Genomic DNA, 13472 nt, shown 5'->3' on the forward strand with positions numbered 1-13472 from the left:
ATGACATGAGAAGTGGGTTCTAAAGACAAAGGGAAAACTGTTTCCTTACTCTGTTTGGGGTAGGGACTGATGGAAACAGTTCTTGAAAAAGATACTCAGAAGCAGCTGGAGTAGAAAGAGAACTCTGATGAAAGTCCACTTTCTTTCTTTCTTTCTTTTTTACCCAGGCTGGAGTACAATGGTGTGATCTCGGCTCACCGCAACCTCTGCCTCCCGGGTTCAAGCGATTCTCCTGCCTCAGCCTCCTGAGTAGCTGTGATTACAGGCATGCGCCTCCAGGCCCGGCTAATTTTGTGTATATATATATATATATATATATATATTTTTTTTTTTTAGCAGAGACGGGGTTTCTCATATTGGTCATGCTGGTCTCGAACCTCCAACTTCAGGTGATCTGCCTACCTCGGCCTCCCAAAGTGCTGTGATTACAAGCATGAGAAAGTCTACTTTTTTCTTTTATTCCCCATCATAACCATTTGTAATCATTTACCTCCAAATAAAAGAGAAAATTCCACAACAATAAACACAGTTTGAGATTAGCTAGAAATATTGTTCGTATTAAATTGACGTTAAAACAGCAAGCTACTTTGGGAGGCCGAGGCGGGTGGATCACGAGGTCAAGAGATCGAGACCATCCTGGTCAACATGGTGAAACCCCGTCTCTACTAAAGATACAAAAAAATAAAAAAATTAGCTGGGCGTGGTGGCGCGTGCCTGTAATCCCAGCTACTTAGGAGGCTGAGGCAGGAGAATTGCCTGAACCCAGGAGGCGGAGGTTGCGGTGAGCCGAGATCGCGCCATTGCACTCCAGCCTGGGTAACAAGAGCGAAACTCCATCTCAAAAAAAAAAAAAAAAAAAAAAAACCAGCAAGCTAAAATGGTGTGGGAATTATCTAATGATTTCCAAGACTGAATGATGCAGATATAAAGAAGCAGCAGCTGTTTACTGGTCCGCCCATAAAAGTTCCTGTTTCAGAACACGAGATCTGACATAACAGTACTAAATCCCAATACAGGGAAAAATTTTTAAAGACTCAACATAACAGAAATCCACAGTGTTCAGCTGATATGTTATTAAACTGAAGGCATTTTTTTAAGGATGTGCCTGTGACACAGTTTCACAAAGTCCTGAAAACTTGTGCCTTTAAAGGCATTTTTGTCTTTTCTATGTAATATAGGTGCAAACAGCTGAAACTGTGACCATGACCTTGTGAAATTTAAATTATACCTCACTTTATTTTTTTTACTTCTGTGGATGCCAAGTGTCTGTCTTGGTCTGTTTCTTCCTATATATACTATATATGGAAACCAACTAAAAGCAGTATCTAGGCCGGGCAAGGTAGCTTACACCTGTAAGCCCAACACTTTGGGAGGCTGAGGTGGGTGGGTCACCTGAGGTCAGGAGTTCAAGACCAGCCTGGCCAACGTGGTGAAATCCTTTCTTTGGTATCTTAAATGTTGTTTTATTTTTCTTTGGCATAAAGCACTGCTGTTGAAAACTGATAAAAATATAATTTTTTTGTAAGTGAAAAACAAAAATATTTCCTGCCCTCAAACATTATAAACTTAGTTGCCAAAAAGCAAAAATACTATGCGTATACATAAAAGAAGTATACATTCAATGCCATCTTGAAAATAATTATTTGGATATATACTTTAAAATTACAACATAATAGTATTTATTATAAATAAATGAAAATAGTAATGATTTTTTTTAAACTACCACTCTTATTATGACCATTTACGTCTTTTTTCTGAAAACAGTGAACCATGTTCTTCTACACATATTGTTTCAGTCCCTGCCTTAAAGACTTTGCTGGCCCTCGGTCTGAATACCTAAAATAAATCTCCTTTCTTGCCTTGAAATCTTATCCTTGAAATCTTGGCTCACAATACTACTTCCTACCTTCCTGAAGTTCCTGAGCTGAAATCCCACCCTGCTTCATGCTCACTATCAACTCTGTAAAACCAAGGCCCACATTTCACCCATCTCTAGGGGCTCATACACTGTAGGTGATCAATAAAAACGTATACAATGAACATGTAAGTTTTATTAGTCAATTCCTTAGGACTTACTTCTCTGCGAAAATTCAATTAACTTTTTCTAAAGTTGAAAATTTGGAAAAGAAATATTTAAAATTGTTTAAATGGATTTCAATAGTAATTATTTTAAATGGTTTTAAGTAGAAATTACAAGTGCTTTTACTCTATGAATTAAAAAAATCACAGTTAAATATAGGGGTATCTGCTAATGTTAAACTCAGGATCATAAATCAGTATTAAAAATTTTCTCCATATTTTCATAAACAGTTATGTAGCACATATATTTTAATATGCCAAATCTAACATCTGCAAGGCATTCTGCCAATAACTGTTACATAAAAATCAACTAAACACAAATTTATCTATCAGGATATTTACGGCAGCATCATGTCTATCAACTATTATCCCACCACAAAATAAAGAAAACCACCTAAACGACCATGAAGAAAGAGTAAACACATTATAGTGTCTAGTGTGATGCTCTATGAAAAATTATGCTCTCCAAGAACATTTAGTTTCACAGATAACACATTCTAAAAATGTTAGGTGGGAAAAGCAAGTCACAAAACAGGAAACAATTATATAACACTAAAAACAAAAGCAAAACATACATGAAAAAAATGTAGACTGAAAGAAAGCCAAATGGTTTTGATAATTTTTAGCTAGTGGCTGCATCTTCTCAACTTTGTACGTTGAACATACATACTTCTGTAATCAGGGAAATTTCTTTTCAGAACACATTTGCAATTACAAATGAGATGTCCATTAGCCTTACTATTCATTTTTCAAAGCAATTACTAACAAGCCTTGGGACAGTATCATGCCCAATAAGCTGGGTTTCCTTTTCTCACCTATCATTTAGGACCTACACAGATAGATGAATTCTGTGTCAAGAAAATCTCAACAAAGCCCACTCATAAGCTGTAACAGCAATTTTTCAAAAGTTGTTTCTTTTTAATGACTCCACCTGACTATAACTCCAGTAAAGAAGACAAAATTGAAGACACAACTAAGTATTCATCACCCATGCTATTATAGCTCTTATCAATCAAAACCTGAGCTGTTCAAGTCCCAGAGAGAGGACACAATGGGTACAATAATTGAAATGAAAAGAAACAAAATTGAAAATGGAGCAAAGAAACACCACTAATGCTTTATCCTTTTCAAAATGTGATTCTTAAGAAAAAAAAATCAGTCTTCTCAACTCATCCCCGGTCCTGAGTTTTACAAAGCAAATCAAGCAGGGGCCAATGGAATTGCAGTCATTGTGGAACTTGGCATAAGGCCAAGGAAGGGCTGCAGTGGGCCAAGGAGGATGGCCTCTCTAGAAGGACGCCATTTTTACAGGCTTTCCTGCTTAATCAAATGGAAGAGGACTTCACTTTCTAGTCTTCCTCACTCAGAAGGAATCTATGAGATAAATGTAAGCTCTTCCCATTCTTCCTTCTGGCCTGAAACAAATGTGGCTCCTATATGCAATTCTGCAGGGAAAAAAAATTAAGGAAGATCAAGAATCTTCCTGAAGAATTAGTGGTGATTAATGCTGCTTAAATTTCATTGAAGATACTAAGAATGGATTATTTTCTTTTTATTTGGCAGACTGGTGTTTTTAAAAGTGTTTTCCCATACTGTACGTAAAAAGCTCAACTACCAACAGATAAATTAATGATCATTCTGTGTCAACTTTCAAGTCTTTCAACTTTTTTCTGTCATCACTCGATGGTACTACATACAGATACAAAATTGTATGTACTGATCTCATAGTCTGTCTTTTGCTGATGACAAAAGCTACTCATTTATTTTACAAATTCATAGAAAAAGGCTTAAAATCAAAATTACCTGTAATCTCAAGTGTTTAGAGATCAGCACTAGAAAGATTTCTTTTCTGTACATGTTTTCTTTTACTTAGTTGAGAATCAGACTGCATATACAGATTTTGAAGCATGATTAATGTGGACCATTCAAAGGTCCCATGGGAAGGCCACATATAAGAGTCTGATGTCTCTCCAAGGATGGCTGATTAGCCTTCCCCGATGAAGAAATGCCCAGCAATTCTGGTCATTCCTTCTGAGACCATGACGTAAACTAGAAACATTCAAGAATCTGCATCCTTGTGTGCAGAGGCCAGGCTCATTAAATAATGAGAAGGATGAAGTCATCATTCTCACCACAGTGCATGTATAGCCCCACACAGGCATCCCCTAGGACTTCAGAATCAGTAGGATTTACACAATGCAGAGGTCAGTGGGGACATGTGGTGCCATGGGCACCAGCTCTCTATCACACTGGATTACATGTGGAGATTTACAAGATCCTTAAAGTCTACAATAAGAATGTTTTTCCATCCTCACTTCCATTTTTAAAGTTTGGTGAACTCTCATGTGACATTTCTGACTATTATGTTGTACTGACATGTCTCAAGAGAATTGCTGTTTACATAAATCCAAAGAACTACCCTCGTGTAATATGTCATAGATTCAAATAAATCCTTCCCATACTAAGGAAGATACTTGTAGATAATGGACACAAAGGCAGCCAGTAAACCTAGGAAACAAGCCATGAGGTTCCTAAAATTGTATTAAAACAATAAAATTCAAAATTAATATGAGTTGAATACCTTTCTCATTTTATCACATCTGATCAGATTTCTAGTCATTACTCCTTATATATTTGGAAGGTCTTAATTACAAATGAAACAGAATGACATTTAAGGAAGAAATTCTTTAACTTCTAATTCTTCTTTTGAATTAAGCTGGTACCCTGACTTTGCCCTCATAAGTCAACAGTAATTTATTTTATGCCATGTACCTTGCCTTTGCTGGTCAGAGACAAGAACAAAAAAGTGCCAATTTCAACAGTGGATGTATTACACCATGAAGAGCAGTCATTCAAATGAAAAGTGTTGAAAGTTTTGCAAAGAACCTATTCTCCTTGAGTGGTAGTAATGATGGGCTTGAATCCCACATGACATAATTAATAAAATGTTCACATGATTAAGACGAATCTTACCCTCTGGTTCCAGAGGTACTACCAAAGCAAAGGGTGAGATGAGAAAGCCAACTTGTTCCCAAGGGAAATTATCCACTCCATGGGAAGAAAGTGGCAACAACCACCTGGCATACTTTCCCCATGCAGATAAGAAATGTAGAGCACTTGTGTCCGAAGCCAAATATTACAGAAAAATAATCCAGTGCCACACCAGACCCTTCACCTGATAGAGAGGTGAGGAAGGTTGCATTGCAGACATAACAAGCGTGTTTCTCTCTCCAAGCTTTGCTTTGAATTTTAATATGCTTAATGTTTAGGACAATCTTGTACTGATTGCTAGGTCTGTAAAAAAATCTCTTTTGTCTAAAACATATTTTAGATACAGTCAGGGATTTTAGGGCTTTCTTCTGTTACTACTAAACAGTAATGCTTTGTTAGGCATCTAGTAATATGCGAGAATGTTACCTATTACGACTCTAAAGTAGAAAACATGACTATGTGGAGATTTATCCTGTACCAGGCCATGGCTGTCTCCTTTATCAACGCAACAATAGTTGTTAAGTTTCTTTTTTAGTGTTATTTATTGTGTCTAGTTCCTAAGTTTTTCCTCTGTGAATGTATTTTGTAAATCAAGTGAGTATTTGCTCTAATACGAATTTTTGTGTATATTATAAAAAAAAAAACACTGGACAAAGAATCAGGAGATCTTGGACTGTAGTGCTGATGCTTCCCTGTATTTGCTGTGAGTTGTAGCAAGAGATTCAACCTCTGGATCTTGGTACTTGTATACCCTGTGAAGAGAGACTAAGAACCAGCACTGCCTACCTACTACGTGCAAGTAAAATGTACATGAATTGTACATCTATGTTTTTCAATTCTGTTTCCTGAAAGAAAAGGTATGCTCTGCATACTCTATTAGGTTACTTTATATACTTTGGGTTTAGACTTTTGGAAAATTTGCCACTACCTAAGAAAAAAGCAGTGCCTTATTCCTTAATTCTAATCTAAGGTTAATAACAAAGCAAGAGACAACATATGCTCTGCTTGTCATATTAGGGTCTAATTTCAGGTCCAGTGGAAAAAGACCAGTGACTCATAAAATGTGAAAATATGGTAAAACGATTCAAACAGGCCAGCTACCCACAGGAAATAGCTAATGATTATCTAGTCCCATTAGCAGTCAAGAATAGTTAGTGTCAACATGCTTATTTCATATCGGACACTAAGTCAGAACTGGGAAATTTGCTTTACATGCCGCAAGTGGTCCGTCTTCTTGAATTATGCACCTGCACATCAAAGGAGCCCAGAATCTGTTCAGAGGATGAAAGAGAAATCTGATAATTGCTGATGGCAAAGTCTTGGCAGGAATTAACTCCTTCCCAGAGAAAGAATTATTTTATGGGCGTCTCTCCATTTCTCCTTGCCAATCTCCAGCCTGTGCACCAGAGCTCTGTCATTATTTGTCAGTGGAATGACACATTTTCAAGTGGTTCTCTTTCCATAATGGTTAAAAACATAAGGTGAGGACAGGTCATTAACTTTACTATCTAACAGGTGTTTGTTAGATGAGATTATTTAAAAACACATTACTTAGGCTGTTGTTTCCCTAAATGGTGCATAATGCAGTGTATCACAACAAGTGCAAATATTTGAACTGTCTCAGTGTAATTATCATAAAATCTTCTGACTTGATATTTAGATCTGAGGACATCCTTTCCATCTTTTATTACTTGTTGCACTCTTGGTTCACTCAGAGTTTCAATTCACTCCTACCATAAGAAGGAGAGGTTTTGTTTTGTTTTGTTTTGTTTTGTTTTTAAAGATAGGCTCTCATTATGTTGCCCTGACTGGTCTCTAAGGCCTGGGCTCAAGTAATCTTCCCACCTCAGCCTCCCACAGTGCTGGGATTACAGGCTTGAGCCACGAAATCTCAGAGGAAAAAGAGCTTTTCAGAGATGGGGAGGCTTGAAGAGCAGGGACAAAGAAAGTGGTCAGCAGAGAGGATTAAAGAGACTTGGGGTCCAAAGGATATTTGCTACTACTGGCACTAGGTGGTAAATTACAATCTTAATGTGGATTTCATCTATCAACTTTAATACAAACATTCCCAACAGAATATGAAGCCGAAAGATCTATGTAAAATGACATTGAAACATAAGTTCACTTCTGAAACATGACTACAGTTTTGAGTGTCACACCAGGAGCAATAATGCCCATCCAAAGACCTACTAGCTGTTCTCAGTGAGCTTACATTCTAATGAAAATTTATTTGGAATACTTCACAGAACAAGTAAGAACCAAGAGAAACAAATCATTAACAAAGCCTGGCCCATCAAATTAACAGATTTATGATCTACTTCCTAACTTGCACTGAACTGTCAAGTCTCTGTGCATTATTTCTTGGTGTAATAACTGAGTATAAAACACACAGTTCCAAAAAATAAAACACACAGTTCCTAGAGACAGATGACCTCTATATATTGTTGAGTAGGAGTTCTGTATCTAACATTTAAGTGCTGCTTGTTTTCATCTTATTAAACTGCACTTTTTGATCAGCCAGAAAAGCATTAAGAGGACTTATAAAGCATTTAGGAACAAGGAGTAAGGAGGAACAAGGAAACTCCTGAATTATCAAATGTTTAAGAATCTAGTTTTCTACACTCTCTTCATCAATTACATTATGAGTAAATTACATTGCGAGTAAATCCACCAGGAGAAATCTTTATTCTAATGCCCTGTGTTTTCATTTTATGTCTCAAAGTATGCACACGAATGAACAGCAATCAATCAGTATGCTCTTATGATGTTCTTTTTTTTTTTTTTTTTTTGAGACGGAGTTTTGCTGTTGTTACCCAGGCTGGAGTGCAATGGCATGATCTCGGCTCACCACAACCTCTACCTTCTGGGTTCAAGCAATTCTCCTGCCTCAGCCTCCCGAGTAGCTGGGACTACAGGCATGCACCACCATGCCAAGCTAATTTTTGTATTTTTAGTAGAGACAGGGTTTCACCTTGTTGACCAGGATGGTCTCGATCTCTTAACGTCGTGATCCACCCGCCTCGGCCTCCCAAAGTGCTGGGATTACAGGTGTGAGCCACCGCACCCGGCCTATGATGTTCATTTTTGAGCACGTATTTATTATACAGATCTCCAGAATCTTCAGTAATTATCCTTTACTTTCTAAGTTTGCTGTTGGATTTTCTTTGAAATATTCCTTTAAACCTTTACAAGAAGTTATCAGAATGTACATCAATATGTGTCTACAATCTCCACAGACAATCTCTACATCCTATTTACAACCTGCCTACTGATGAATACACTTGTGGAAAACATCTAGATGTAAAATATCAGAGGAAAGAACTTGACTTCTGCAATGACTGGTCACATAAAAATAACAACTAGGAACAGACTAATAACCAAGTCAGATTAAATATGGAGTATGACAGTTTCCAGAGGCAAAGAGCATGATACCACATAAAACTACTAAATTTTTTAAATGAAAGGTTGAAGTAAATTTGACGTTTGTGAAAGAAACACACAATAAACATTAGTGATCAAACTGTCCTCCAGTTTGATGTAAGCAGAAAAAAAGCTTTCCCAATTCCAATTCCTCTACCATCACCAAATAAGAGTAGTAGTTATTGTAGAAACGCTTTTTAAATTTTTTTTTAGAAATTAGCAAAATGCTGCAGCTTCACATTAGATTCTTTCTTCTAGAAAGTCTATGTGGGCTGGGTACAGTGGCTCACACCTGTAATCCCAGCACTCTGAGAGGCTGTGACAGGCAGATCACAGGGTCAGGAGTTTGAGACTAGCCTGGCCGGCATGGTGAAACCCCGTCTCTATTAAAAATGCAAAAATTAGCTGAGTGTAGTGGCACACGCCTCTAGTCTCAGCTACTGGAGAGGCTGAGGCAGGAGAATTGCTTGAACCCAGCAGGCTAGGTTGCAGTGAGCCGAGATCGTGCCACTGCCCTCCAGCCTAGGCAACACAGCAAGACTCATCTCAAAAAAATAAAAATAAAAGAAAGTCTATGTGAAGAAACACACAAGGCCCCAGTTCCACAGATCTACAATTAGAGTACATAAGAATCATCTGGCCGGGCGTGGTGGCTCACGTCTGTAATCCCAGCACTTTGGGAGGCCAAGGCGGGTAGATCACAAGGTCAAGAGATCGAGACCATTCTGGTCAACTTGGTGAAACCCCGTCTCAACTAAAAATACAAAAAATTAGCTGGGCATAGTGGTGCGTGCCTGTAATCCCAGCTACTCGGGAGGCTGAGGCAAAAGAATTGCCTGAACCCAGGAGGCGGAGGTTGCGGTGAGCCGAGATCGCGCCATTGCACTCCAGCCTGGGTAACAAGAGCGAAACTCCGTCTCAAAAAAAAAAAAAAAAAAGGAATCATCTATGGGATATGTTAAAATAAAAATTCCCAGATCTACTACTAGGCATTTTTCATTCAGGAGTCATGGGACTGGCCCGGAATTTGTAATTTCAATAAACACCCTGGAGGTGGGGAACTCAAAAATACTGCTCCTGTAGTGTCAGTGCACAGAATATAACTGCAAGAGTCCAAAACACAGTACAACACAGAGTGGCAATATGATAAAGAACAAGTCTATGTATGTGACCTAAGAGGAGCAGCTTCTTTTTCTTCCCTAAGAGCAGGCCCCCAATCAACACCAGCTCCACGGCTGGCCGGCTCACCTAAGCAGCGGTAGGGGATCACGATGTGGGGATGGGTCTTGCACTGCTTGCGGTCCCGCTTGCACCAGTTCTGGATGGTCACTGGTTGGTTGGCTTCTACCACATTGGTGATCTGCAGTTCAGGGTAGACCTGGAGGACAACAAAAAGAATAAATTGTTACCTGAGGCAGGGCTGGCATGTACAAGCATCTAATGAGCCTCTACTGTAAGGTACAGGTGGAATGTCCCCCATCCAAAATGCTTGGGACCGGAAGTGCTAAAGGTCTCCGAATTTTTCCAATTTTGGAACATCTGCATTATATACTTAATGGCTGAGGTCCAAAAAGTCCAAAATACTCCAATGAGCATTTCTTTTGAGCATCATGTTGGGACTCAAAATGTTTTGGATTTTTGAGCATGTCAGACTTAGGGTTTTTAAATCTGGGATATTCAACCTGTATTGCTACCCGCTAACAGTCAAGCCTGCTCTACTGCTAATCAAACTAAAGAAATTCAGTAGAAAGGAAAAGATGCAAATGACAAGCACCTAGTCATTCCATTCAAAATACTAAGCAATGAGGCTAGGTGCAGTGGCTCCCGCCTGTACTCCCAGCACTTTGGGAGACAGAGGTGGGCAGACCACGAGGTCAGGAGTTTGAGACCAGCCTGGTCAACATTGTGAAACCCCGTCTCTAGCAAAAAATACAAAAATTAGCTGGGCATGGTGGCCAGTGCCTGTAATCTCAGCTACTTGGGAGGCTGAGGTAGAGAATTGCTTGAACCAGGACTCGGGAGGCGGAGGTTGCAGTGAGCCAAGATTGCACCACTACACTCCCATCTGGGCTACAGAGTGAGACTCCATCTTAAGAAACAAACAAACAAAAAAAAAAAAAACTAAGCAATGCAACTTTTAATTTATAGCATTCATTCAGACCTAAAATATTATTTTTCCAGGAAAGCTAAAATAGAAACAAGAAGGGGAGAAAGAGGATTCTTCTTACAAGTGTGAGGTGACTTGTGCTATGAAATAAATTGGTGTGAGATAATAGTCTGTAATGTCCTAAATAAATATTATAGATGTGGCTGAGAATATTATCTTTACTTAAATTCAACCTCCTCCTATATCTCACTAATCGGACAAACATTTTACAGAATATCTACAGCCCCTTGCCTTGATTACTTTTGTGAATAAATCATGGTGTTTACTGAGCACTTAGAATGAAATGTGAAACCTGATCAATTAATTACATTTGTGAACTATCAATCCACTTCTATTTATTAATGAGTGGAGATTTGAAAGAAAAACATAGACCAAAAAATCGATTTCTAAAATGTGCATTCCCTTGTATAAATCTTGCATTTTGCCAGGGTGACTGTTTTGCCAGATAAATAACAATTAATAGAGAGAATTGACAATATAAGAAAGGGAATGATTAGAACGCTGGGCCCTGTAATCTGAAGTAGCAAAAGTAAGAACATGAGGGGAGTTATACACAGTTAAAAGGTGATAGTACCTGTAATCCCAGCATTGTGTGAGACTGAGGCGGACAGATTACAAGGTCAGGAGTTCGAGACCAGCCTGGCCAACATGGTGAAACCCCATCTCTACTAAAAATACAAAAATTAGCTGAGCGTGGTGGTACGTGCCTGTAATCCCAGCTACTTAGGCAGCTGAGGCAGGAAAACTGCTTGAACCCGAAAAGCAGACATTGTACTGAGTTGAGATAGCACTACTGTGCTCCAGCCAAAGATGATGGAGAGAGACTCCACTAAAAACAAAAGGTGGTAGGACCAATGGAGGGTGAGTCCACTGATCACACTCTAGGGGCTAAAGAATGTGCGGCGTACAGGACTGGAGAAAGTGAGGTGGTAATACGCAGTACTTGCAGAGTCAGATAATGGAAATTAAAATTTTAGAGGAGTTGCAGATTGGTCATTGCAAGGAGCACAGTATGACCATTTTAAGGAATGGGTGATGGAGAATATTGAAAACAAGGTCATTGGAGGAATGAGAATAATGAACTGAGAAACTGGAATACTGAAGAATCATTGAGATCAATAACAGGATCACTTAAGAATCATGAAATGAGGAGCTACACCAGATGCCAAAGTCTGAGTGGGGAACGGTGACGAGAGAGAAAGAGGTCTGCAGGTGACCAAGGTGGGGAAGTGAAGGGATCTAGTCTGAAAGCATGCACTTCACATATGACGGGGTCGGGGGCGATGCTTTTGCAGATCGGAAAGGAAGAGTGGTTTGGCAAAAAAAAATGAAGAGGAAAAGAGGAATCCCCACCTCCAGGGGCACACTTGGCGGGTTCCGAGGAGAGAACTTCGACCTGAGAAGGCTACAGGAGAAGCCGTGCCTTCCCTGGAGGGAGAACGAGGTTTCTGAGCAAGATAATCTCCATGGGGTGAGTTATATGATACATGGAACTTTGCTTATGATTGTCAGTGACATTCAGAGGGCTCAGCATGACTCGATCTTTGTTTAAAATGTTATTTTGTTCGTCGTGGAGGATTTTTGCAGTAATTTTGATTCTTAAAAATATTTCCTTAAACCTTCTTTTTTTTTAATTTTTTTTGAGATGGAGTCTGACTCTGTTGCCCAGGGTAGAGTGCAGTGGTGCAATCTCGGCTCACTGCAACCTCCACTTCCTGGGTTTAAGAGATTCTCCTGCCTCAGCCTCCCAAGTAGCTGGGATTACAGGTGCCTGCCACCACGCCCAGCTAATTTTTGTATTTTTAGTAGAGACGGGGTTTCACTGTGTTGGATAGGCAGGTGTTGAACTCCTGATCTGGTGATCCACCCGCTTTGCGCCCAGTCTCATTAAACATTCTTAATCTCAACTCCTTGTTTATCTCACCTTAGTCCCAGTCTGCCCAAAAATCAGTTAAAAAATAAGGTACTGTGAATGGATAAGTAATACTACAGGGTACACACCTAGACAATGGAATGTTACTCAGGAAATGGGCTATGAACCCACGAAAAGGCATGGAGGAACTTAACTAATATTGCTAAGTGAAAGAAGCCCATCTGAAAAGGTTCCATACTGCGTGTGATTCCAACTATATGACATTCTGGAAAAGGCAAAATTATGAAGACTAAAAAGATCAGTGGTTGCCAGAAGTTTGGGCAGTGGAGGTGGAGGATGAACAGGGAGAGCACAGAGGATACTGCAGTGATGAACAGAGGTCATTATACATTCGTCCAAACCCCAAAAAAATGTACCGTCGAGAGTGAACCCTCATGGAAACTATGGACTCTGGGTGATATTCATCTATCAATGTCAGTTCATCGACTGTAACAAATGTACCACTCCCTGGAGCATGCTGATAATAGGAGAGGCTAAGCATGTGTGGAGGGAGCAGGTGAATGGGAAACCTCTATACCTTCCTCTCAATCTCTCTGTGAACCTAAAACTGCTGTAAAAAACAGTCTATTTTAAAAACAAACATTTAAAAATAAGGTATCAATCAGTGTAGCAGCAAGGGAGAAACTCAGTGGTGGAGGGACATGCTATGAGGACACACACACAAAAATCTCTAAATCAGAATCCTGGGGTGGGTGTTGAGAGAGTTATTCTTGAACCCACTGCCACAGTAACCCAGCTCCAGAGGGATCCAGCTATAAACACTTCTCTGTATTTTACTTTGTTCTTAAGTTTCTTAATATCTCAATGTGGCCACTTCAGATCCCAGAAAATGCTCAACTTTAAAATGCCACTAAAAAGGTTAATAATCCCCTGGCTTTTTTC

At 39.3% G+C, this 13472-nt stretch overlaps 1 protein-coding gene across 18 annotated transcripts in view; it reads right to left on the reverse strand.

Moving 5' to 3' along the window:
• Positions 1 to 13472, reverse strand: part of APP (amyloid beta precursor protein) — a 280730-nt gene that overhangs the window by 188890 nt on the left and 78368 nt on the right. For all 18 annotated transcript variants that reach the window (XM_078358835.1, XM_078358826.1, XM_078358833.1 and 15 more), the window contains exon 3: positions 9739 to 9868. In XM_078358835.1, coding sequence (XP_078214961.1) covers positions 9739 to 9868 — 130 coding nt within the window. The remainder of the gene's footprint in view (positions 1 to 9738; positions 9869 to 13472) is intronic.

Source organism: Callithrix jacchus, chromosome 21, assembly GCF_049354715.1.
Source record: "Callithrix jacchus isolate 240 chromosome 21, calJac240_pri, whole genome shotgun sequence".
In the NCBI taxonomy this organism is placed as follows: Eukaryota; Metazoa; Chordata; class Mammalia; order Primates; family Cebidae; genus Callithrix; species Callithrix jacchus.